The sequence below is a fragment of the Strix aluco genome, chromosome 8 (assembly GCF_031877795.1).
Source record: "Strix aluco isolate bStrAlu1 chromosome 8, bStrAlu1.hap1, whole genome shotgun sequence".
NCBI classification, from domain to species: domain Eukaryota; kingdom Metazoa; phylum Chordata; class Aves; order Strigiformes; family Strigidae; genus Strix; species Strix aluco.
Window position 1 is genome coordinate 30353681 of NC_133938.1, and position 26526 is coordinate 30380206.

The following is a 26526-nucleotide window of genomic DNA, read 5'->3' on the forward strand; positions in this document are numbered from 1 at the left end:
GCTCCCCACAGTCTGCGTTGCAGGTATGGATCTGAGCGAGCAGCAGCAAGCTCTCCTGCCCTGCTGATCCACAGACCACAAGCTCCCACATGGGCTACAGGGATCTCACTGTGGATCGTACCATAGCAAGGGAGACCCCACAAGCTCCGAGCAAAGCCATCAACTCTAAGATGCTACAAGACAGGAGATGGCTTTTAATGACCCTATCCTTTAGGAGCCCTCTCCTGTACTGTGGGCAGAGGGCATTGCTTTGCACAGGACCCTGAAACCTGCCACCCATCACCCAGGTCCCCCAATGCTGAATTACAGCATCCCACCTCCACACTATCACCTCCAAACTGGACCAAGACCCAGCTGCTTTCCCTCTGGTCTCCTCTGCTCCCACACTCCCTGCCCAACATCTGGGAATCAGGCTCTTCCATGCATCCTTGCTGTAGTTATTCCAAAATGAGGGCACAGCTTGCATTCCCCAGATTGCACAAACTAAACTCAAATATCCACGCACATGTGGTTTTAACCCATGCAAGGCAGGTTTGAGTCCTGCCTGCTGCAAACTCAGCTTGAGGCTTTTCTGGGGTGTTCCCTGGGTGGCTCTGCCTGTCCTTACCATCAGCTAAGGAAGCGGCTGCTCAGCCTGGAGAAGCCACAGGAGGTTCCCCGTTTGCTTCTTTTGGCAAGGAGATTTTTTCCGAGCTCTCTCTCAGCCAGACTAGTCCAAACGATGCCACCACACACATGGCAAAGACACCAGTGCATCAACCACGACTCTGTGCAGCAGCAACAGCACACCAAGCCTTGAAGTGCAGCAGGTATCTCTGTATACCTTCACGTGGTGGGGTCGGGGTCAACAGCAGGATGGAGGGTCGGGACTCAAAAACAGGTTTTGGTGTCTGCCTTGGCCTTAAGTCCCTTAGTCAAGAACAAGGTGGGCTGGTGCATGCACCCTTCATAAAGTTAAGCCTCCTGCAGAGCCACTGCCCCACATGGACTTAGCAGATAGTGTTTTCTACTCTCTGCCTCAGTTTCCCCATGAAAAACCTCAGGGAAAAATAACATTTTTCCCCTCCCATTCTTATTCCATCTTATTAAGAGGAAAGCACATCTCACTTGTGGGTTTTTTTTCACTGGCAAAAGGCAGCAGAGACAGAGGCTTGCTGAGGGTTAGACCTGCCAATGCTAACACTGGTGAGTAAGAAAAACCCTTCACTTCTCTTCCCTCACTGCAACCCAGCACAAGAGCCACTGCACACAAACATCTGGCTGCACACCAGGAAGGCTGCGCCTGCAAAGATGAAGCTGCTCCAGAGGAGCAGAGGTCTCTCATGTGGCAGAGGAGAGGCACACGTGGCACTCGCTTCCCATGCCCACCCCATGCCACCCAGCCATGGCTGGCAAACAGGAACTGGAGGGGACCTCCAGCAGCCACCCAGTTGCTCCCAGAGCACTGAACAAGGTGGCAGATGCTCATGTCAGAAACACGTGTCAGAGTTAACTCATGCAAGGCACAGCGTTTAACCAAAAAATCCCAAAGAGCCTTGTGAAGGAGGTGCAGACCTCTCTGAATCACCCTGGCTTAACTCATCAAGATTTGACAACAAGGAGGAAAAAAAAATGCAGTTATTGTGGGCCTGCCCTGACCCCACAGGCAAGCCAGCCATCCCCTGCGTCTGCCACAGCTCAAAGCTGAGCAGAAAACACATTTTCCTGGTTCCTCATGTTCCATCTAATACCCACCACCACACTGGGGCTGTGGGAAAATAACCATCCCCACTGCTCACAGGGACAGATAGAGCCAGAGTGGCCAGGAGACAGCCCCTAGGGCAATTCAAAGCATGCGAGATGGGCCCTTCCGAAAATTAAATCACAGGGAAATTGCATTATTACTAATAACATTACAGATAAGGAAATTAATTTGCTTTTTCTCCCCCACATGCTAACTGCCTAGTCCCAGAGAGCATCCATGGTACTACAGTTACCGGTTCTGCACACCAGCCTGGACTTTGGCAAAGTTTTTGAGGAAACATCACTGTTTTATGAGTCTGATGTTAAAGCAGGAGCCTCTGGCATGTCGTTTTTGCAGGCTCACGGGGTATCAGAGCACTTAACTCCAGGAGAGGCATGGATCCAGCCCTCTGGGGCTCAGCCTGCCATGCCAAGATCACTGACTCCCCGGGAAGGAGTCAGGGCTCTCTGGTCCTTGGTGGGACACAAGGTCTGTGAAGCCAGAGGGCTGCCATCAGTGCCAGAGCCCAGCATCCCCCCGGCACCAGGGGCTTCTGCAAAGCACCAGCATCTCCACCTTCTGTGGCATGGCTACCAGGCTGTGGGCCTGGGCATCTGCAAGGAGAGCACCCCATGGCCAGACCCCAACAGCGACAAGCCTGGGCTGGCAAAGGGAGGGCAGCCCATCCCAAATCTCAGGGATGCCTGCCTTAGACGTGACTTCCCATGCACACCCCCAGAACCATGATAAAGCGGACTGAAATGCCAAAACCAAGCATCTAGGAGCTGGGAAATGCAGACTGGACCCTACCAGCCTGGTGAAACACCTGATTAAACAGGTTGGGATGGCAGCAGCCGGCACGACCATCTGCATATTCCCATTGCATTAAAGACAAAAATATTAGTCTTTGTGTTTGAGTTACTGCTAGATGGAGCAGCCGAGGGCGGTGAAAGGGGCACATCCTGCACGGTACGAGCGGGAAGAGCTCCGGCTTCATCTCCCTGCCACAAAATAGAGCTGTAGTCATCCAGGCAGTTAATTAGCGAGCAGCCGGTCTAGGAACTCGCTCCGCCAGCCGACAATTAACGAGGCCATCCCTCTGCTTCCTGCCCGGCCATGATTTATTCATCTGGCATCCCCGGTGGGTCACGAAAGATAACAAGGCACCGAGCAGTTGCTGAGCCCATATGTCAATTTATTTCCCCTATATAGGGCTTCCTGAGTCACCGGCCAGGAGGATCCCTGGGCACAAAGGGATGAGCATGGAGCTGAAAGGGCCAGGGAGAGCCCGCCTCGCTGATGGGCTACCCTCCAAAAAAAAAAAAAAAGAAAGCAGGAGCAGCCTCAGTGTTATCACAAGCAGTTTTATCATGCAAAGCATCCCAAAAAAATCCTACCAGCTTCAAACGAGCAGAGCACTGACCTGGATCTCACCAAAGCAACATGCCACATCTAATTAATACAGGGGCTCCCACCTCCTTCAGGTGTTTTATAACACATTGATTATCCCCCAGATAAAGTCTCGGAGGCAGGGAGCTGCTCCTGACCAGCGATATTAGAGCAGGATGTTCTGCAGCATCTTATCCAAAGCAATTTTGCTGAGTAGACACGAGGGGGGGAACCTTGTAATTTAAACGCAGGGTTGAAGCGCATGGCTGCAGCCTTGGTTGTGCAGTGAATGCCAGGTCAGGGAGAATAATCCAGGGCTTGGAGATGGGGTTTTCACACAACACCAAGGCAAACTATGGGAAAAAGTTACTTAAAGGGAAATAAGGAAGAAGAGTGGGTTCTAGCTCTGCCAAGCACTTCTGTTTTCCTGAGTTCGTTAATGTCTCCAGCTTACTCTGATTCAGAGGGACTCGGTCACTTTTTAGGATTAAATACAAGTCCCCTCACAGCAGGGCTCAAGACACAGGAAAAGCAGAATGCAATGACCCCAAATGCATCCAAAAGCCCCACTTCGGCCAAGGGAACTGTCTTGAAGACTTTTAAGATGGACAACTTCCAAGCTTCCTCTACATCCCACAGCTTGAGGAACACCCCCCATCCACAGAGGCCCCTTTGCACCGTTCCCACCAGATGCCACCTCCAGCTCAGAGCTAAGAGAGGCATCTCGGACCGCTTGGGCTCACAAACGCTCTCCTCCCGTATGTGGCACACTGTTATCTCTCTCCACCTCTCACACACACCCTGCAAACTCACCCCAGCAGAAAAATGCCATGGTCCAGCTGACAGAGCAACCCAAGCCCCCCAAGTTGTTCCCTGCCTTTGATAATCCTCCCTGGAAAACAAAGGTGATGGGGAAAAGCAGCCCAGCTCAGGAGTGCCAGGAGATTGAGCACAGCTGGTGTTGGCTGCTCCACAGGGGTGATGCCAACACGACACCCCACAGCCCCTCCCCTCCCCAAGCCCCACAGAGGATGGGGAACGCTCCCGCTCCCCCCGGCTGCCCACCTGGGCTGGGGGCTCTCCGGTACTTACTCCCACTCCTTCCTCCGCGCCTGCGGCGTGCTCTGCATCTTGTGCGCCTCGTGCGCCTTGATAATGTCCCTCTGCTCGATCAGCCCGCCCCGCCGGCGCTTGATAACATCCGGGCTCACAGGAACGTACTGGCCAAGCCCCAGGTCGAAGGTGCTGCCCATCTCCGTGCCGGCATCGCCATCCCGGGACCGGGGCTCGTAGAGGGCATCGAAGCTGGCGGCGCGCGAGACCAGGGCCTCGGCCAGGCTCTCGGGCTCCAGCAGGTTGCAGGACTGGGTGGTTTGCATCAGGCCGAGCCGGTGCTTGCGCCACGTCTCCTCCTCAGGCAGGGCCAGGATGTAGCGGGGGGAGGCATTGTCCAGCTCAGCCCCCCTGCCCGGTGCCGGGGTGCTGACAGAGCACGTGCTGAATCCCAGCATCTTTGGTGCTGTTGTAGCTCATCACTCTGAAGGGGCAGAAGACAGAGAGGGGTGGCTCAGGGCTTTGCTTCATTTGCCCCCCAGTTCCCTCCCTTCCTCCCACACAAACTGAACATCCCATTTCTCCTGGGTGTGCTGGGTTAGACCCTCTCAAACCAGGCATAGGGCTTGCAACACTAGACCCCCAGGGCTAGGGGAAGGGGTAGCACCTCCTGCCTTACTGCTTCCCTCCTCCTTCCCAATCTGGGGACCCCTGCACCTCTTGAACCTGCAGCTCTCTGACCCCACAGCCAGCCCTCCCTGGGGTCGCTGGAGCAGCACAGCTCCCAACAGCCAGATCATAACATAAGCCCCCACGCTGTTCCACAGACAGGAAAAGAGGAGATTGGGGAGACCTCGATCAAGCTACCCCTGCACCGATTTTGGTTTTTTTCTCTGCTCTAATTGTTTGGGTTTTGGTGGGGTTTTTTTGCAGGGGGTGGGGAGGAATAAGAGGGGCTGGCATAGCACAGCTCAGCTGGGAGCACAACCCAGTAACCCCCCAGCACTGCTCTCCCCATCCAGCCCAGCAGGCATCCATGCACTCCCCAAAAAGCTGGGCAATGCCAAGGGCTGCCTGCGCAGGCAGGGGCCATGCAAGCGGCATGCATGCCGGCAGATGCCGCAGTGCCCTCGCACACTGCCTCCCGGGGTGGGCACAGCACTGGAGCATCCCCAGCCAGAGCATCCATGTCCCCCCTCTGGCTCGCTGCTCATGGGATGACAGCCAGGCAGCCTGGCAGAGACAGGCAGCAGCTTAGGAGGTTGGATGTGGAAGTATCAGCACAGCTTCAACTCGGGAGCTGCACGTCGGAGCGAAAGGCGCGGGAACGCTGCCAGAAACACGGTGCCGAGCAACGCTCCTTGGTTAAGCAAAATACATTATGCCCTATAGACAGGGGATGCTTGTGTCTGAGAATACATCCGAAGCCTTGTCATGGTGAAACGCTTTATTCTCGTGTTGGAGAAGCTCCGTTCACACGTTATTGATGCAGGAAGGGCTTTGCTCCAGCAGTCCCTGAAATTCCACCCCCCAGCACTTGCCCACGATGGAGGTGAAAGAGAGGACAAGAGAAAAGAGCAAGGCAGCACTCACTTCACATCAGGGTTATCACCCCCTTCCTAACTACATCCCTGACATGGAGGGAAACAACATAGCAAGGGAAAGGAGGATTTAAGTCCCCCAAAATATGGCAATAAGGCAGCAAATTGAGCACACCAGCCATCTTAACCCCTTCCCAGGGTGTTGTTTGGAAACACCTGAACTCCTCCTCCACAGCAAACAGGGAGGCAAGAACAGCGGTCAGGAGAAAGGCTGGGAAATCACCACACCAGAAGCAAAAAGAAAGTAAATATAGAAAAAAATCCAAGAGTAACTGAGGAGACAAAACAGAGCGTGGGCCCCCATGCTAGCCAAAATAAGCCTGACATCCCCATACTGCACGGGAAGGGGTGCTCGGCCCAGCCAAGGGAGCATCCCATCTCCTTCAGGTCTGTGGTGCTCACTGCAAGTCTCAAGTGTCAAAAGTTGCCCCCAAATTTAAGCCTGCCTGGCCCAAGGAATATTCACCCCTTGGCAAGCTCTCCAGAAAGAAAAAGGCAACTGCCAGTAAGAGCCTCAGCAAATTAATTAGCGTATTGATAAGAAGAGCTTGGCTGCTCCCACTGAAAGCTATAAACAGATTCTTCACTACTTTGCTTACCCATGCAACTTATTGTTTTAAAGGCATTAACTCCATACTTTAATCTAGTCCTGGGTACCTTTACAATTTCTCATTTTTCTAACATATGCCTTTCCTTCACATATTGCTTTGCTTGTTTTCAACCTCCCCCTGCTGAAGTTTAACACCTCATCCAGTAACACCAAGCTTTCTTTAGGGTTTGGGGGCTTTTTTTGTTTCATATTTTCATTTTTTTGTGTTTTTTTTTGTTTGTTTGTTTCAAAACAACCATTCTGCAGCCCAGTTCCTTCCCTGAGCATTCCCTTGGAGAGAACAGGAGGCTTTCTTGCATACCAAGCACAAGCACTAGAGGTTTCAGCCATGCCATGGCTGCAGAGTCACAGGGACAATTAGCTCAGAACAAACGAGGATGCATCCGAGGGCAGGTCCAGCATCCACACGGACACCAGCTCTCCTGATGCCTACCAACACATCTCTCTCCAGGCTTGTTCCAGGGACACCGGTGACTCCCAGGCTTGGAGACAAGTGAAAAAGCTCAAGCAGAGACCTCAAATGAGACACTGAAAAGTTTGAGGAAATAAATAGAAATAATTAGCTCTGCCTCCGCCTAAGCAAACAGGGCTCACGCTGCCAGTAGAACAAGCCACGTTCCCTCCGGAGAAGTGACAAGCAGAGAAGGGAGGATGCCAGAACATTTTGTTAAGGAAAGCTGATGAGGCTACGCACTAACGAGGGTGCTCGCAGGATGCCACGCGCTGCGTACAAAGCATCTGACATCAGGGCATCTGCCCATCTTCTAGCCTTTGGTCCCCCACTTACACCGAAAACAAACCCACTTTATTTTTACACAAAATCTGAATTAGTGGGAAAAACACCACATTTGTTCATGTAAACAGCAGAAGCCGAATTAAATGCCAGCCCTGCCTCCCACAAAAGGGAAACCTCTGGCAAGCGAAGACGTGGCCGGTTTTGAAAACACAGAGTTATTTTCTGATTCTGTTGGTGGAAACCCGCAGCTCAGTATGTGCCAGGAACAGGCCATGGCCAGAGCTGGGATCACGGAGCCAGCCAGCAGCCCTACCTCCACACCAGCTTTGTTTAATAACATACGACTTAGGTGCGAAGCCTTCCAGCTGCCAATCAGCCTGTGCATGGGAATAAACCCAGGTTTGCTGCACAGCTCCCTGCTAACAGCTGGCCAGAAGATGGCTTTGCAACTCTGTTAATGATAATTAATAATTAAAAAGCAAAAGAGAACAGTGTATCCACCTGCCCGACTTCCCCGTGGGACTGCACGTGATTTCCCACGGGTGACTCCAGCTGATGCTCGCTGTCCATATGCCCAGTGGCACAGCCAGGATGTGGCAAGAGCACAGCACAGAGCCATAACGTGGCTCCAGGGAGCCCCCCCAGCCCCCAGTCACCCGACTGTACCAAAAGCAGAGGACGTGACTGCACAGAAACGGTGCGTTTGGCTGCATTTAGTACAGGAGAGCCAAGGAACAGCTGCTGTTGTGACACATAACAGGCTTTCAATACCAAAAATGAAGTTTCTAGAGGCTCTTATCTCCTAAATTTCAGTCTAACAGTAGTAAGAATCAGGAAATTTACTGTTTGCTCCTGAAGCAGAGAAGTCATCTAGATAAAACCATGGCCACAGGGCACTGGGAGCAGCCAAACTGAATCAGAGTGTAGATATTCAGCTGTGAAAGCACAGGTGCTTAAGCTTTCACCTGCACAGTGGCTGGGAGCAGCACGATGCTCCCAGCACAACCCGGGGGACATCTGAGGACACAGACCACCCAGCTGTGACAATACACAGCCAGAGCTCACCCATCTAATGAGGATCTCATTAAAGAGATCACGCCCAGCATCCATCCATCCCCTCCCGCGCTGGGATCGCCACAGCCAAACAGGGGCAGCGCAGTGAGCATCTCTCGCCCCTTGGCCTGTACATCCACGCAGGCAGCACCCCTCCCCACAAACCACTGAGAACAGCCTTTTTAAGGCCTCTGCACCAGAGGACAAGTGATGGAAGAAGAGACATACATGGGTCCTCTGCAGCATCCTCGAGAGACAACCACATGCTGCCTAGTGCCTCAACCCTGTTATCTCAATCCAAACCACACGTCACAGCCAAGGGACCCTGGCCTCTCACACCATACTTTTTTTTCCCCTTCTAGCAGCTGATTAACTAATAAAGGTCTGCAGTAAGAAACAGGTTCCCAGCAGCACCACTGACCTACAAAGAGGAAATTCCTTTTAGGGGTTTTCTCTGCATATGTTTGTGTTACAATGGCAGCAATCAAGTCTTTAGCCAAGTAACTATGTATTACCATAATAACTACACTCAGCACTTAAGGCACTGGGTGAGCTCTTTGCTGCCATTAGCTGAATAACCTTCACCAAAACCGCCAGAATTAAAGCAGAAAGGCTTAATGCTGTGCTGGCCCCTGGGGGCTGATCTTCCCCAGGCAGCACAAGGGTCCAGCACCGCAGTGCTGAGCTCCTGCAGCCACAAGCCCTGGGTGAGACTGTCCCTCCTCTCTCATTCAGCACAACACGGACAAGAGCAAACCCCTCCGGAAGATGTATATATAAAGGAGAGCATCTAGGATGCTGCCCCCAAGCATCCTGGGGACACCCCAAGCCAGGCTGGGTTTCTCTGCTTCACCAGCCTGCAGGTGATGTCTCTTCCCTGAGCTTGGCTGATCTCCCTGGGAACTCACATGCTCAGACATTTCAGTCCTGCTCCATCCTTCCTGGGGCATAGGGATGCTCTAAATCCATCTCCTGCTGCCCCTTCCCTCTGGCTCGCTAACCTGCCACTCCTGGGCCATGGAGGCCACTTGGTTTTCAGGACAATCAAATGCCATCTGCTTCTCTCTGCTGAAGCCGTGCTTACCCTGAGCTGCTAATTATTAGTCCCTGCTCAAGGGAAGAAGGAGAGCTCATGCAGTGTGGCTAAGCCAAGCACTAAACCTCAGAGCGCTAGGAAGAAATTCAGCGTGGGACCCCTCCAAACAGAGACAGATGGGCTGCGAGAGCGACTGATTCATCCTCGTGGCCTTTTCCTCTCCCACCACATGCACTTTCCCTCGCAGCAGCACGGATGCCGTGGTGGGCGAGCCCCACTCGGGCCGGCTCCAGAACCCCCCGGGTCCTCTAGCTCCTCCGTCTTGCACCGAATGCGGCGGCGGGGTCGGTGTGGCACGGTGGCTGTGGGAACCAGCTGGCGAGGGTGAGCTATTTTTAGTCGAGGCGTTTGTTCCTGGGAAAAGTTTGTTGGATTAAACCCCCCTCCCATAGCCCCTGCCACGTTTGCAGCGGCTCTGCTGGGAAGAGCTGCTCCCAGAATCCCTGGTACACGCCTGGTACCCAGCAAGACCCAGCGCTGCATCCCATGTTTGGGAGCTTTGTACGACACCAGTAACAGAGAGACTTAAGCAAGGTGGGGAAGAAAGAAAAGAAAACAGAGACATTTACAGGCAAAAGCTCCTTGCACAGACCTATTCCTATGCTCAGCAGAAGGTGCAGGTGAAAGGGCTGGGTCAAACGTCCTGGTATAGGAGAGCCAGAGGAAGGCAGCACCACACACACCAGCATGTTTGGGGCAGAGAGACAGTGCAATCAAAGCAGGGCTGCTTGGCTCGTTTCTCAAGAAACATTCATTTCTCTTCACCCATTCACATATAATAAACTATTTTTGGGGCCTTCCCAGCACCAAGACACTACAACAAAGACCCCTGGAATGACTGCAAAGATCAGATAGAAGAAAGAGCACAGCTCCGAATACCCAGGGGCTGCTTCAGGCCAGGAGATGCTCCAGCATCAGACATCAGACCATCTTTCATCTAGGAAACAGCTTTTGTTCTGCCATCCCAGGGTTTTCATGGCTGGCACGATGCTCCAGCAGCAGAGCCCACTTCCTAGGAAGAGTCGCACTGAGCCTGGATGGGCCCAGGCTGCTGCTTGGACCCCGTCCCAACTAGGAGGCACCTCAAAGGCCAGCGAGGCCATGATGGGTGCGAGGGCTCTGCCCGTGCCAGCAGCGGGGTAGCACAGCCCTGGGTACGACAGCCCTCCCGCAGAGCACTGCTCCCAGAGGAATCAGCTTTAAGAATATCAAAACATGAAATTATCTCATCTCTCCTTTAAGAGTAACTGTTAAACAACCCCACTATTATTTATATAAATGTACGTCAAAGAAATCAGCCCTCCATCTCTGGCACAGAGACGCAGGAGAGCCAGAGACTGCCAGAGGAGTGGGACCCCTGGGCCCAGGGCTGGCTGCAGGCAGCAAGCCCCAGCCCCAGGGATGCTTTCAGGGCATGGCCAGGGGCAGGCATGAGAGATGGGGCTCTGGCTGGCCTAACACAGGGATTTCAATGCTGGGGTAGCAGCAGGCATGAACAACAAGGTATCCCGGTGCTTGAAATGCCCATCTGACAAACAACCCAATGCCCAGTTTTCTTCCAGCATCACCTTTGAGACCATCTCATCTCTTCACCCCTTCCTGCACCCCTTGGTGCCAGACAGGCAGAGGTTTCTGCATCTTGAGGCAAAGTACTCCTCATCACAAACCCATCCCGTCTGCGACCTGCTACCCCAGATACCAGCCTCACATCCGTGCTGACCCCCACCAGCATCCCAGTTCCCCTCCGCCAAAGGTAAAGAACACACACACAGGCAGACCTTGAGAGCACGCACCCCATCGGCCACAGGCAGAGATGGGGAACACGGGACAATGTCTGACATAGCTCAGTGTTTCCCTTCCTTGTACAGTGTCTTCCCACCAGCAGGGCCAAGGGGAGAGGTATTGTTCCGGCGGGCAAGCAAGTGCTGGACTCGGGCTCACCTGGCGTGTCACCACCGCTCTGCAAACAGCACAGGACCAAGCCTAGCAATAGAAATAATTGGGGATGGGAAAGCAAGCTGTGATCTGTGTAACAGCAGCGTCTAGAAACCAGAAGTGCTTGGAGCTATACATACACGTAGCCAGAGAGCGTGCCCTTAGGAGTTTCCTTTCCAAAGAAGGGCAGAGACAGGACTTCAAGATAATTTCCAGCTGTAATCACCGGGCCACCCTCCAGGAATATAACTCTGCTCCTGCAGAAGAGCGCAGGCTCTCACCCCTTCGGGGCCATGCTGCCCTCCTCCCTCCAGCTTCCACCGTGAGGAGGTTTTCCTCAGAAAGGCACAATGATCCTCCTGGGCTGCCTGTCATTCCTGCAGTGCCAGGCAGACAGCCAACGCCAACATAAAGTGTACGTATGGAAACAGCCGTGAGCTCACGGGCCTCGAAACAGTCTCCTCACCCAGCCACGGGCACCGGGAGAGCAGCGTCTCCACCTCCCAGCCTACCATTCCCTGGATATTTGGCAAGCCAAATGCATGCAGGTAGTCACAGACAGAGCACCGCCATCCCCAAGGACAGCCTCAATTTATGCTTTAATTAGCACGCAGCAGCAGAGCTGGTTCTGCATGTCACACCTCGGCTGCTCCTGCACCCGGGGATGTGGGAAGCAGTGCTGCTGAGCCTGGTAACTCAGCCCCAGTTAGCTCATTTCAAAGAGGACAAGTGACCCCAAATGACATCAAGGTTCAGCATCAGCCTCCACCACTCTCAGGCCAAAAACAGCTACAAGAATTGCCAAGGTAGAGAGGAGCAAGAGCTGCCAGCGCAAGCCAGGGTGTTTTAGAAGTTGCTGTGCAACAGAAAGAAAAGGCTTCAAAAAAATAAATAGACTGGTCTCTGGGAAACACTGCTGGCAGAAGACAGCCCAACCCTTGCTCCTCGCTCTGGAGCACCTGAAGTGAGGCAGCACATGGGAAGGGGCTGATAACAGAGCATTGTCTTTGATGTAGGAGATCAGAAACCCAGGTCAGCTTGAAACCACGGATGCAAAGAGGATTTGACGTAAATACAGAAGGAAAAATGGGGAGCCATGAAGCATCCGGGCCTCCTGAGCACTGCCCCAGGAAAAGTTTATTCCCCTGTGCCGAAGCAGGCTGGACACATGCAGTCCCAAGAAGGACAATGAGACCTGGGAGCTGCTCAGGCTGGACTCCCCAGAGGGTGGTCGTGGGTCCAAACAGCACCTGATGCATCCCAGGCATTGCCAGCACATGCCCTGATTCTGGCTTCATGCTACAGCTTACAGCTTCTCCAAAAATGTCTGGCTTAGCCAGGAACTGCCTGCTGGGATAGGGCAGGAAGGACACACACACAGCTCGAATTACAGCATCTCAGGAGGACAGCATCCCATGGCCAGCTCCCAGGCCAGGCCTTCTGGGCTCCCTCTTTGCATTTCACCCCCACCGTGCTCAGTGACAGATCTTTCAGACTGCCCTTCTTTCCTCCAGCCTGGAAACTTAATGAAAATAACAACAAAATTCTTGTTTAACCTGGCAAAGCCAGGGAGAAAAAGTTCTCACTTCCAGTGGTGCCTTCACCAGGGTGACTCAGAAACCACAATGTGTGTCATTACTTAATAGTCCCGCAAAGGCAATTATACGATCATGCAAACATCAAGTTCCTGGCACAAGGAGTCACAGCACCCCTGAGAGGTTAAAACAAAGGGATGCTTTAAAGGTGAGCGACGGCAGGCTTTATTCTTCTTTGACTTTCATTCTCATTATGTACAAAGACTCACTGAAAAGGTCTTATTGTTTGTGCAAAAAAAAAAATCCAGTCTCTTGCACAAATTGCACGGTGAAGAAGGGAAGGGGATAGAGAATAAGTCTGTCCTGCCATGCTGAAGACTAGGAGAAGAACGTGTGCTATGCATCTTCTGCTACGAGGTCCTCACCGGCAGCTCCAGCCACAAGCACAAGGACAGAGCAGAGACCCAAATCGCTGCGTAGTCAGAGCAGGACCTTCCCGATTCAACCTCAGAGGAGGAAAAGCAGGTTTTCCTTTTGCTCCTTCACCCAGGCCTTCTATAACCCTTCCCTGTTTACCTTGCACACTGCAGAGAATGGAGGGGATTTGCATTTTACCTTACCCTGGCTTGAGCTGGGTCAGGATAAGCGGACTATAAAAAGGTATTTCTTGCCTGTCAACATGAGATGCACAGATCAGGCCTTGAGGACCCTTTAGCAAGCAACCAGTTTCCATGCTGGGTAAGAGAGCATATCCCAGGACACTCAGCTGCTCAGGGACAAAAGTCTGGACCAGCCCCTGTCCTTCCTCATCCTCACCTGTCCCTGCCGCCATCAGCCACTCCAAGCTGCCAGACACACCCAGAGCTCATCCCCTGAGCCCAGTTTCTCCCCAGTCTCCTACAGTATGGGAGAAGGGTGAAAAACAAATAAATATTTATGGGGAGCTAAAAAGAACATTTCAGCAATCCTGTTTTTTCCACCAGGACTAATAACCTGGCTCAGCAACCACCCAGTTCTCACCTCCCACCCAATGCACACGAACACAGGAAGTCCCAGGGGTCCCTTCTCCTCCTCAGGGGACACCATCAAACCCCTTGGAAAAGCCTGGGTGTTTCCTGATGGCTCCTAAAGGCAGCTGTGCTCCTGGCCCCCATGGAGAGCCGTGGGCTAAGTCAGCCTGAGCACGAGCCCAGCCGCTTTGCTGAGGTGCCAAGTGAAAGGTTAGCACTTATGGAAATCATCCAGGCAAGAGGACAGGCACAGAACACGGCATTTTTAGGTGCTGCTTTTTTGGATACACCCAGCTGCACCCCCACCACCACTGGCAGCCTCCCCTTCCTCCAGCAATGCAGCTTTGCCCCCCACTCCTGGTGCCAACTCCCCCTCCAAACGCCAGCAGCAACCGTGCTTATCACCCACTGCCTGCCTCACTCCGTTAGCACCAGCAATTCCAGCACCTCCCTTTGGGATCAAAGCCACCACCTTATTGTCGGGCTCCCTCTCCTCCTTGAAATGTTTCTTCTTTTGATGAGAGCCTTATCCAGCTCCACTCTCCCTTCTTTTACCAGGTTGCGACAACTGCTGGCATCGAGTTGTTAATACCGCAATTGCCTCCCCTTCTCCTCTATTTGTGGCATTATTTCATCGCTGCCGTTCCATCCCTCTGAAGCACGTTACTCGGAATAATTTATACCAAAGCAATCTTCCTGCCAGATAGCTGCTTTGGGGGACACCTAAGTGCGGCGCATATGAGCTCAAAATAAGGATGAGACTAATTCATGGAAGAGAGGAGGGCAGGCACAGCCAGGAACAGCCTAGCTGCAATCACCAAGCTCTGTGCTGCCAACAGCCAGAGCCTGAGAAGATCCAGCAGGCAAAGAGCAACATACATCCTATTTCTTATCCTATGCCTTATATTTCGTAAGACATGTACCAGTCCAGCATCCTCCTCAGTCCTGGCTGAGCAGACAGCCCAGGCGTGGAGCTAGAAGGAGCTTTGCTCTGACCCAAGATGACTGCTTCGCTTGTCAGCCCCTTCTCTCTACTGAAATGATGCCCGACGGCTGAATTAGCTCATAACTCTATCATGAAATTGGCCCTTTTACAGCAGCGTGTGTGCTTGGAGCTTGGACTTCACTGTATTTGCAAACATCAGCAATCACGCTGCAACAGCACGCAAGCGGCTGCTAATCCGTAGCCCCCCAGCCTGTCCCTCTCTGTCTCCAGGAAGGCAGATGAGGCTCTTCCGCGAGTGGCACGCAGCTCTTTACACTAGGAAACTGCCATCTGTATTTTTTAGACATCTCAAGGATGGCTGAGGACCGGCAGTGCGAGACTGCCGGCGTATGTCACTCAGCCTGCAGCCACCCGGGGTTCCTCCTCTGGCACAGCACAGCTGTCTGGTGCTGCCATGTAATTCAGCACTGCCCCATCACCAGCACCCCACGACATACTCACGCTGGACACCAGCAAAGACCATTTGCTCTCAGAGCCTCAGCAACTCGGAAATGGGCAATGCTATTTCTGGCAGCATCACTCCCCCTCTCTCCTCTTGCCCACTCGCTCCTTCCTAAATAGTTTAATGCCATTGATTTTCCCATGCCAGCCATCCACCGTCTGCCGGCAGCCTTCAGAGCACCAGCAAGATGTTCAAACAAGCTGGGGAGATCCAAGAAATCATTCTTCACCGTCCCCAGCCCCCCACCTTGATCCCTCCAAGTGGCAGTGACCAGAATTTATCCCTCCCAGGAGGGTACCACACTGACACATCCACTCTTCCCAGGCTGGAGCTGATACACGACTGCCCATACAACATCTGGGGTTTAAACCAGATCATTTTTTTGGTTTAAACCTTGTATGTGCGTTAGACACCAACAGAACTGCTTGTGAGGGCTCCAGCCTTCCTCCAGTGCCTGTTGATCTGTCTAGGGCTGTGTTAAAACCCCACAATGCTACACACTAGTGCAGAATCACCATCTGGGAATATAACGTTCGTGCTTGCTTGGATTTTACACCCTTCCCTCTGACTGCAATGGGCCAGACAGCCCCTACAAACAGGGCCAGCTATTTGTTACAGTTCTCAGCTGAAAACAGAAGATACTTAAAGCCTGTGAGGATCCAGATGGAATTCCTAGTCTCAGAGAGTGTCGCCTCCACAGGGGTCATGACCGCAGCCGGCACTGGGGCTCTCCAGCAAGACTCAGACTTCCCCTAAAGCAGCAGCTGCCAGGACCAAGCTTCTGGCCTTGCCCAGCTCCAAGAGCTGCTCACAGGCTCTGCCCCACAGCTACCCAGAACCATCACCGTCTGCAAGTGATGCTCAGCTCATAATGTGCACTGGGGTCCAGGAAAATCGGCAAAGGCAACTGGTCTGTACTGGTCATTTTATTTGCCTAAAACCTTCAAGTGAAACAACTGTAGCATCACAGCTGTGCCCAGCCCTTTGCTGTTCCCTCTTCCCCTGCCCCTCCCGTTCTTGGACACAACTCCTCATTGAGGAAGAACCAGTTGGACACCAAGACATAAACCTGCCCCATCTCTCCTCCAAAAACACCCTTGAGGCAAAGCACTGAGCACCTTCAAGCCAAAACTACTCCTACACATGGGCTATTCCCTTTGCCGGCCAAGTACAGACCAGAGCAGTCACCCCATGTATGAGCCGCCTCCCATGTGCATCCCGCAAACCCTCAGGACATCTCCCCATCCATCACCAGCCTTGCACACACAGACCACTTCTCACTCTGCGCGAGATGAGCTGCTCACTGGGGATACACATATGCAGCCCTCCCAGGATTCACCCATCCCGAGCCTCCTGAGACACCCTGCGTCACCCACCACCAGCTGCAGGTCAGGCTGCTAGGGAACCCACACCCCTCCCCACTCATGCTTGCGGTTCATTTCCACCACACTCATTTTTGTTTTGCACAGAAAACCAGGCCTCAGAAATTCCGCAGTTAACACCAGCAAGTGCACAGAGAAATAGTCAAGCCGCCCACAAAGACCTTTCCAAGCAGTCAGCATCCCTGCGGTGCCAGGGAGGCACGGGGCCGCGGATCACGTGAAGCCACCAAGGGATTTCTAAACACAAGACTCAACACAGCCTCAGCACTCAAGTGACTCCCCTGGAGAAACTTCTCAGAGGCAAGAACAATCTACAGTGGTTTTAGGCCCTTTCCAGCCACCTCAGATCTCCAGCTAAAGTGCTGAATCACTGATAACCTGGTGTGGATCCAAGAGCAAGCTCAGGTGTTCACCCACCTCCAAGAGCTGGGGGTCTCCCATGTCACCCCAGCAAACAGCCAGGAGTCAAATCAATATCTTTGGGTCAAGTTCCTTTCGCCTACGGGCTTTCCCATCCCATTTGAAAATCAAAGTGAGTGATTGGGATGAGGACCACAGCATTAAATGCATAGCTATGGTGCACTGCTTGGTCCAGATGTGGCCCAAGCACATCTGGAGCCCAGGAAGCAGCGCTATCGGTATTGACCCCACTGCATAGCCTAACCCCCCAAGTAGGGTTTGGCCAAGGATGCTACACACCAAGCAATGCATCCTCTAAAGAGGCCTGGGTGCTCTCCACAGCCCACAGGAGACCAATAGAGAGCATTTCTAAAAATCCCAGTCTGCTGTGAGACGTGGAGCACCGTGTACGTACAGCCTGCTTGAAACGGCTAACGGATCGCATTTATTCCAAGCCTGCTACTTCCATATGCCAGTGAAAAAAAAAGCCCAAAACCAGAGCAGTGATGATGAATTTCTAAAGCTACTGTAACAAGGGAAAAAAAAATGTAGTAGAAGCAGCCTTGTACCATCTCCCAGAAACTCCCCACGCTGTGAATGCCGAATTATTAAGTCAAAAGGACGAAAGATAAAAAAAACCTTCCACGACAGATTGCTATTGTGTTTCCTTTCAAAAAGGACAACACTAACCGCGGTCCATCACTGCTGCTTTCATATTCAGCATCCACTTCAGCAGCTTGTTATCTAAGAAGTAAAACCCACACCTTCGCCCTCAGGTCTGTAGCAGGGCACGGAAACACAGGCCGACCCCACGCTGCCCGAGCAAGAGTGCAGTCGCCGTGCTGCCACCAAAAAGGACTTATCCAGGGCCAGCAGAAGGGACAAGGGGTCATCCTAAACCCAACAGAACCTGGCCCAATTTTACCCACCCTTGTTCCTGTGCTTCACCCCAGCGACCACCGCATCCCCCCAGGGTGATGCACAGGGCTCAGACCTGCTCCAGTGCCAAGTGCCCGCTCGCAGAGGGGCCTGGTGATGAACAAGGGGCTCAACCCACCAGCCAAACCTGAACAGAACTACTGATGCTCCTCAGCACCCCAGGGCCCGCTCCAACCCAGCCATAAGTTTTCCATCCAGGAGAGCCTCAGGCAGCAAGCCTCTCACCCCAGCTGGCCCCGTGGCAGCAGCATGGCCCCGGCACACTCCCAGATGCAGGAGGGGAAAGCCCACGGGTGCTCACCTCGTGCTGCACCACCCACATCTCCTGCATCTCCCGCCATGGCTCACCCGGCCATCGTGGTGTCCTGGGACCCTGCGCCAGCCACCACGCCAGGACTGATGAATCCCCTCTGGATCCAAAGCGATCCTTGTTAAAAATAGTCTCTACCTGTGACTCTCCCAGCTCTCACGGGCGTCATCACCTTGGCCCCAGCGCACTTCCCCGAGGTGACTAACGCCAGCGGCTGGGGAGGAAGACGGCCCCCAGCAGCACAGGCAGGCATGAGTGGGCGGCCAAGCCGCAGCGTTTTGGCTGGAGCGAGCTCTCCCCCCACTTCCTCGCAGGGTTTCTCCATGCGTCTCACCCACCCTGCCAGCACGCACCATCCTGGGCTGGAAGAGGGTCATGGTGGTGCCACCCACCGCCCCACTCCACCCCAGCTGCAGCATCTGAGCTGGTCCAGCCCTGGCATAGGGATGCTCCAACCAAAGCTCAGCCCCCACATCCCCCTATGGAGCCTATGAGGACAGGCTGCCATCCCAATCCACCACCGTGTGCCCAAGGGATCCTGCAAAGCTAACGATATTTTGGTTATTTCTGAAAACCCTGGGGCCTGGAGGCAGGAAATGAGGGAAAATTCAGCTCACTCAAGAGGAAGGGCTGGCTCAGCCCCACGCACCCGCTATAGAGATGCAATCCTGGCTCAGCACTAGATTAGCAGCGGTGTCTGACAATCCCCAAAGCAACCCCAGCCACTGAGGCCTCAGGGGGAAAAAAAAGCCACAAACAAAGAAACCCAAAAAACCACACACCAAGAAGGATGTTGATTTACTGAAGATAGTCCAGAAAACAAATATGATCTGGAAAAAACCATGACTTTGGAGAAGAGATGGGAAGAAGTGAAGTAGTTTGGCATCAAGAAGATGAAATGGAGGCAACAGCATCTTCAACCACACCAAGCATCACTGAGAGGCCACCAGAATACACAGCTCCCCAGGCCAAGCAGAACCTGATCAGGATTCCATTCCAGTCCTCCCTCCTCTCTCTCTTTGGCCCCAAAGTTCCAGAAAACAGAGACACACCTGAAAACATGAATACAAGAAGTGCTGGTTTTCAGCTCATTTTTTAAATCACAAATCAAAATTTTTACATGTTTCTATATCCCAATGCAATGTTTGCATCCCCCAGGCTGGAAGAAACAGCAGGATACAGCAGCCCAGAGCCTGCAGCATTCAACCCTTGAATCCACAGAAGTAGAGACACCCAAAAAAAAAGGGGAGAAGAGGCTAAAATCCAAACAGAGACATTTAATACAACCAGCACACAAGGAGACCTGAAAAGGCAACCATACCCCCCAGCCCTTTGGAAACACACTAAACACTCCTTGAGACAGCTTTTATATATTGTGCTGGGAACCATGCATGGCCCGAGGGAGGTGATTTGTCTTCTCGCAGTGACAGACAGCAGTGGCAGCCCGTGATTTAATGGCAGCGGTTCAGGACATGCACGAAGATGCCAGCATCACACAGGCTGCGCCTACTTCTGTTGACTATGTCCGCCTGGTCCAGCCTCAGTTAGAGAAGTCCCATGTTGAGGGAGGGAACGGGAAAGTCCACATTCAAAGGTCTCCCTCAATCCTCATTTTACACACCCAAATATCACCCTCCAGATGAGACCTCCATTTGCGCTTCTGAATCAAGGGTCCTTCCCACCCAGTGCGAGTTAGAGCACCACAGCAAAGCAGCTTCACCCAGGCAGATGTAAGCATTTCCCAATGCAGTGCCATAAAGCAACATTAATATTGATGTGCTACAAGAGCGTGAGCTGGGGTGATCAATTCCTGGTGCAGGGTATTCATGTTTTCTAATAGCAAGAATCCAATATCACCTGGAAGGGAGAACTGTCAAGCCTCTGTAGCTCCAAGAGCCACATTTCACTTATTTGCCAAGTCTGGTCTCCTCTAATATAAAGAAAAAACTGAATTATTAGGGGAACAGATGAATAACAGAGTGAAATGAAAACACCGTAAGTTGCTCTCTCAGATCTGTCCAACTTGATTTTTTTTTAAAGCATTTAAATCCTCACTGTCATGACAATGCTCCTGCTGCAGGGCGCTCCAATCACAGTGTAAGCCTTTTATTAATAAAATACATATTTGATCCAACAGAGCATCTTCAGCCTTTCTTCTCATCGCCTCACCCCAGCTCTCCTGCGCTGGCACTGCAGGTAGGACACTCCTCCGAAGATGACAAGGCTGGAGTATCACACACATGTGTGCGCACACATGCTTTCCTTTCCCTCCCTCTTTCAGGCACAGAGAAACAAGCAGCAGTGCCCCAGAGCCCTGTCCATGCCCATTGCCCCTGCAGGAGGAGCACAGAGCTGCTGAGAACTGACTGCCCTCCTCACTTTGGCACATAAGTGACTGCATTCATCAGCCCTGGAAATTGCCCCCATCCTCTGCACCCTGCATGCCGTTCCCCGGGGCACGGAGCCCCCCAACAGCATGCACACCCCTTGAGGTTACAGATCTAGTCCACCTTTACAAAAGCAGCTGGTGAGACCTTCAAGATGCTCAGGTCAAAGCACCACGCTCTCCTCCACCACCTGCACCCCTGGAAGAAGCTGCTTTAGGAGATCCACAACACAAGAGCTCCCCATCTCATCACCCAATGCCTCTTCTGAAAGCCTAGGCCGAGAAACTCGCCTGTTTTGGCATGCGGAGGCTGTGGCAGGAGCCCCGGGGGGGATCGGTGCCCGAGCTGCCCGCCTGCTCTCCAGGAGATGCTCCGCAGCCTCCGGCAGCAGTTCATGTTTCATGCCAGGGAAAGCATCCACGCCTTCGGCTCGCTTCCTGGGGTGAGCTGCACGGTACAGATTGATGGGAGCAGGAGAAGAGAGAGATCACATTGGAGAGCTTTCCAAAATTAAAAACAAAGAGAGCAGCCTTTGGAGAAGAGGCTGAGATAATTAAAACATTAATTCAGATTGCAGCCTTTGCTCCAAGCAAGCTCAAGTCACCCGGAAATCCCAACGATGGATAGTGGCAGGTCTGATACAGGCTCTGAGCCGCAACCCCATCCTCGGGCACACCAAAGCCCTCTCCATCACCCCAGCAGCCCTCTCCAGGGCAAAGTCTGGAAAGCCACCTTCCTCCAGAGGGAATCACGGGAAAAACAAGCTCCAGCTCTCGAGGAGCAGAAAGAAAATTAACTACCTGGAATAACAAGTAGGAAACAGGTGACAGCTTTGAGGCTAATAAACCCTCCCAGCAACACTAACAGCTTTCTGCATGAGCAAAACAGATAAAAGTGACTAAAACAAAGTCACGACAGTCACAAGTAAGTTGAGTGAGACATGAGAACAACTGAGTAAGTTTTGGCAGTTGGCTGGAAACAGGCACTGGAAAGGAAAGCAGAGCAAGCTGCAGCATCCCCACTGCCCAGCTCCATGTCCAGCTGTAACCCAGCCATGCGGTGCTGGGAGAAGAGCAACACCTCTCTAAAGGTCCTACCACAAGAGCAAGGACTAAGGCTCATATTTGTGCATTGCCATAACTCATTGGGAGAAGGGTAAAATCCTGCAGCAGAGTGAGAAATTCTCCCTTCCCAGACATTTAATAATACATGCAGGTGCTGCCAGCCTAGGGTGCAGGGGAGGAGCCGTGCACCGAGCGGGAGAGACCTGCTGAGCAAAGAAAGCGTCAGTTCCAGAAGTTGCTGGGGGAAAAAAGTGCCAAGAGAAGGGGGAAAGAAAAAAAAAGTCATTTGTAGCTGGTGGAAACTGTCTACTCCAACACAGCAGACACGCTTCATTTCAATTTTGCTTTTTATATCACATCCACCAGAAGAAAAATACCACCAGATTTAAAAAATGGCTTTCAAATCTTCAACTTCCTATTCCAACATGCAAGATCGAATTCAGGTGTTTTCAAAGCTTCCTCACCCCTTTTACTTGTTCTCATGAATTGCCAACTTCACTCCACAGAAGCATTTCAACTTCAACCAAACTGCTGTCTCTGAGGCCAGGGAAACCCCTTTGTGTGGCCACCAGATCGCAAGGCGCTGGTCCATGGGCATCTGCCACCAACCTGCACCATGAGGAGCTCTTTTCTTCCTCTCCTTGCTCAGCACCACCCCAGCACACAAGAAGGCATTCAAGGGCATCCCTTGTCCCCCCTGACACAGCCTTCTGATCACAAAGTGCTCCAAGAGCCAGCAGCGCTGTTGATGCTGGAGGGGGGCCCAGCCCCACTCCCCATGCCAGCTCCCACCCCAGGAGCTACAGATGGGATGGCCCTGGGACAGTCCCAGAGGTGACAGCTCTGGGACAGGCCAGGCTGGAAGGGAAAGCGGCCCCCAGAGCTCAGCACTCAGCTGCAGTGAGCTGAGAAAGAGAGCAAGAGAGGGTTTAAGAGAAGCCAGGCAATAGGCTGGGGTTAGGTTATAGGGTGCAAGACACATGGTGGGAGGTGCAGGCAAGGAGAGGGGCCAGCAGGACAGGCAGGACTGCACAGCAGCCAGCCCTGGCAGAGAGACCAGGGACCTGGAGCAGCCTCCAGGGAAGCACCAGCGGCCAAAGATGGAGTAGGGAGGCAGCAGTATCGCTGAACACAAAGCAGGGAGGACCAGGAAAGAGGCACATAAAGGATTTATAAATCCCCACGTATACAGGAAAAGCCACATGAGCATCATCTCGCCAGAGGATGCTGGCGAAAGCAGCAGCCGCCACACACCGGCACAGAGTGAGAGATCACCCTGGTCTCTGCTTCCTCCTCCCAGGAATCTGGCACCCTGGAAAAACCTGCCCAGCCTTTGCATTTTGCAAACCTCAGCTCTAAAAATAACCATCGGTGCAAGTGACACATTTTGAGCGGAGCCGGCGAGCGGCAGCCCACAGAACCAGACTCACTTAGCATCAGCGGAGATGTGTTTTGTAAACAGGTTTTTTTTTAAGGTTGCTTAGTAAGCTGCTGATCAAACAGCCAAAGCCATTGTCTGATGTGGCAGAAATGAAGGGGGGACCCAAGAAGAGGAAAAAAAATCCCACAGAGGAGGAGGGGATAGGGAAAAACTCAAGGGCTGGACCCTGTTTCCCAGCATGTCCCTCATACCTCAACTCACACTTTTAAGATGGAGTTTCTCACCCTGTATCACTCCCAGGAGGAGTCCCAGCTCCAGCTGTACCCACAGCACCGACATGCCCTCACCAGCTGCCTCCAGAGAGCAAAACCCCTGTTTATACAGAAAGCAGAGCAGCAGCGATGGCTGGGCAGATCACCCCACTGCCGGGGGCTGTGCAGCATCTCCCACCCTCCTTCCCACATCCCTGGGTAACTGGGGTGTCATCCAGCCCCAGCTGCTGCAGCCCAGGGACTGAGACAATTGGCAGAGCGTAGAGCAGGAGGAAGAGTCACCCAAACTGTTGCTCAGTTAATCATGGTAATTAGCCACCATCTTGAGCGACTCCCATTAGTTACAGCCTGATTTTCTCCAGCAAAGTCAGCACACAAGATTTCAAATAAAACTCACCACACAGCCAACTTGGAAGTAGCCACCCTGGCCCACCACAGGGCTCAGAAACATGCAGAAAAGGTGCTCCTTTCCTTGAAGGACCCAATTTAATTCATTTTAAACTGGCTCTTATTTCCCAGCCCTGCTTGGGAAGCTTCAGTGAATGCACGCCAGCTTCGCAGAGCAGATGCCGTAGGGCTGGAGGGGAGAGGCTTGCATTTTTCCCACCCGCCACCGGGATTGGATCCATGCCCTGAGCGCAGACCGGAGCTGGGGTTTCTCTCTGGAGCTGTGCCCACTGCCACACGAACCCCTGCTCCCGGCGAGACTCGCACCCCACGGCGGGCAGGGCGGCACAGGCAGCCTGCCTGCACGCTGCCCTGGTTTCAGGGAGCAGGCACGCTCTTCAGGGCTCTTTGCTAACAGTGCTAGGTTGTACAGAGCCCTTCACCCTCCAGCACTCAGCCCTAACAATCAAGCATCATGCCTCAAGGATGGGTCAACATCAAACAAACTGCCCAGCATGGACCAGTTTCCTAAAAGCACTTACACTGGTCCCAGTTGGAGGGCAGGAAGAAAATGGACCCCTCTCCACACCCAGGGTAACAAGGTGCTAAAGCCCACCTTCCACCTGCAGCTTGGAAAAACAAGACAGGGGAAATACAAATGCTTTGCTGAACCAGAAAAGCTTCATAAAAATATTAGCCAGAGCTTAATTGGCCCTCTCCAGGGATGCGCTCACAGGGGTACGGCTCATCATCGCCCAGGCCTGCCTACACCTCCGTGCTTTAAGGAACCTTTCCGGCTGGTTTCGTGCTTATTTATAGTCAGCAGTCCTCAGAGAATTGCTGAAGGACATGAATTCAACCCCATCCACAGGGAGCTTGACAACTTTGAGCTTTCCGCCGCTTCAGGGAGAGGGGAGCAGTGCCGGAGGGAACAGAAATCAGGCTGCAGCATCTCGCCCGTTCCATCAGACAGGTGTTTTACACCGGGAGCTCGGTGTGTTTTTAACAGGATCCCCCATTCCCTCCTTGTTAAATGAAAGGAAATGGAGTATTTTGGTACTAAAGAAATAGAAGAACAACAAATCTGAGCCAGGCTGGGAAGCACAGATGCTTGTGCATGGCGAGCAGGGCTCTGCGCCTCCATGGGGAGCGAGTGTTTCGGTGCCCGTGCTGCCTCGTTTAAACAACTGCCTGGGAAACCCAATATTTGATTTAAATCCACAAGAGGTGGCCTCTGAGGCAGGGGACATGTAACCCAGCATAGAAAGTGCTAAAGATAACACTCCTCTGGGCTGAAAAGGAGGAAAACATCCCTTCTGAGCTGATCACTAGCACAGGAGCTGAGCACGGTTGGAGGGTACCCTTGGCATGGTATTTTTGGGGAGAACCCCCCCTGCAAAGCAGGGGGGGAACCTAGCCCCTCATTTTGCAGATGCCACATCTCAACATCACAGGAGAATTGGGGAATAATTGATGCCAGGGAACCTCTGATCCAACCCACTGCTCAAGCAAAGTCAGGATGATGCCAGAGATATCAGAAAGGGAGAAAGCCCAAAGCCTTCACCGGGCTGCTGCCGAGCCTTTGCCCTGCAAGCCCCCAGCTCCCGCTCAACCTGCTCATTTCTCAGCCTGACAGAGAGCTCAGCAGCCTCTCCCCAGGCACGAGGCCTCACAGCTGTGACTAATGGTATGTTTTGACATCCCTGAAATACTCCAGCACTTCATTTCAGCCGCGGGGAGCAGGAAGGAAGGAGGGGACGTGCTGGTGGGGAACCGGCACCAGGAAGGAGGGGCAGGAAGAGCTTTTGCAAAAGCAACAGGCAGTGATAAAGCAAAGCAGCATGGAAAAGATGCTGGAGATAGCAGAGGGGCAGGCTGGGACCTGGAAGGCACCTGGGAAGCCCGTCTGATCCGCTCCTTGCCTGTGCCTTCCCTGGAGCTCTGCAGAGGTGCAAGGCACTGCATTTATTTAACATCCTGCACCCCCTCCAGTTGCACTGCTTGAGTGGGGACACAGGGATGCTCCATGAATTCCTAGTGAGCCTGTACCTGGGGGTGAGGGATGCAGGATTGCCCCTGTTCCCTGCCCGGGCCTCCTCCAGCCCCCCTGCTTTGGGCTCTCTTCAGCAAAGCCAGGAAGGTGACAGACAGTGATCCCTGGGGAGGTTAATTAACAAGCATCTTCCCTCTGTTAAAACAGTCACCTCCGGCCCCGGGGGGGGGGGCAGCGGAGACACAGCCCCAGCCTCTGGCAGGGGAGCAAAGAGCATCCCAGCCACCAGCCGAGCTGCTGGCCACAACCATCTGCCAGCCAGCAGCACCGGGGAGAGGAGCAGCCGAAGCCATGGGGGGGATCTGGCTTTTTTCCTGACAGCTCTTGCTCAGCACCAGCTGCTCACACTGGGGCTCAGATGGTCCCGCTGCACCCCAGTGGGCTGGGGGAGAGGGAAGAGCAGGCCAACTGCATGGGGCTCCAGATCTCCACGTGTGGTCCCCAGAGAGATGGAGGTGGAAAGTGGAACAGCCTTGGGAAAACTGGCCCAAAGTGTGCCCTGCCCTGAGGAAAGAGCTGAGGGATGGCTCAGCACACGGCCAGACTCACCCCAGTCTAGCAAAGCCCCTTTAGCACCAAAGCAGAAGAGCATCACCCCAGCGTCCACCCATCCATTCCAGCCATGAGCATCCTCGGTGGCATCCTTGTATCAACCCAACCACGGGATGCAGAAAGTTAGCAGAAACTCCAGCGTCCATCACCAGGGTGCCACTCGTGGAAGTTTTCTTGGGTCACTGTGAGCAAGGAGCCCAGTGGCAGCAGT

The 26526-nt window shown here is 53.1% G+C and overlaps 1 protein-coding gene across 1 annotated transcript in view; it reads right to left on the reverse strand.

Annotated features, from left to right (window-relative positions):
- Positions 1-4270, reverse strand: part of CACNA1E (calcium voltage-gated channel subunit alpha1 E) — a 114072-nt gene extending 109802 nt beyond the window's left edge. The window contains exon 1 of the mRNA XM_074832939.1: positions 4205-4270. Within this exon, the coding sequence (XP_074689040.1) occupies positions 4205-4242 (38 nt within the window). The 5' untranslated portion in view covers positions 4243-4270. The remainder of the gene's footprint in view (positions 1-4204) is intronic.
- Positions 4271-26526: the final 22256 nt, after the last annotated feature.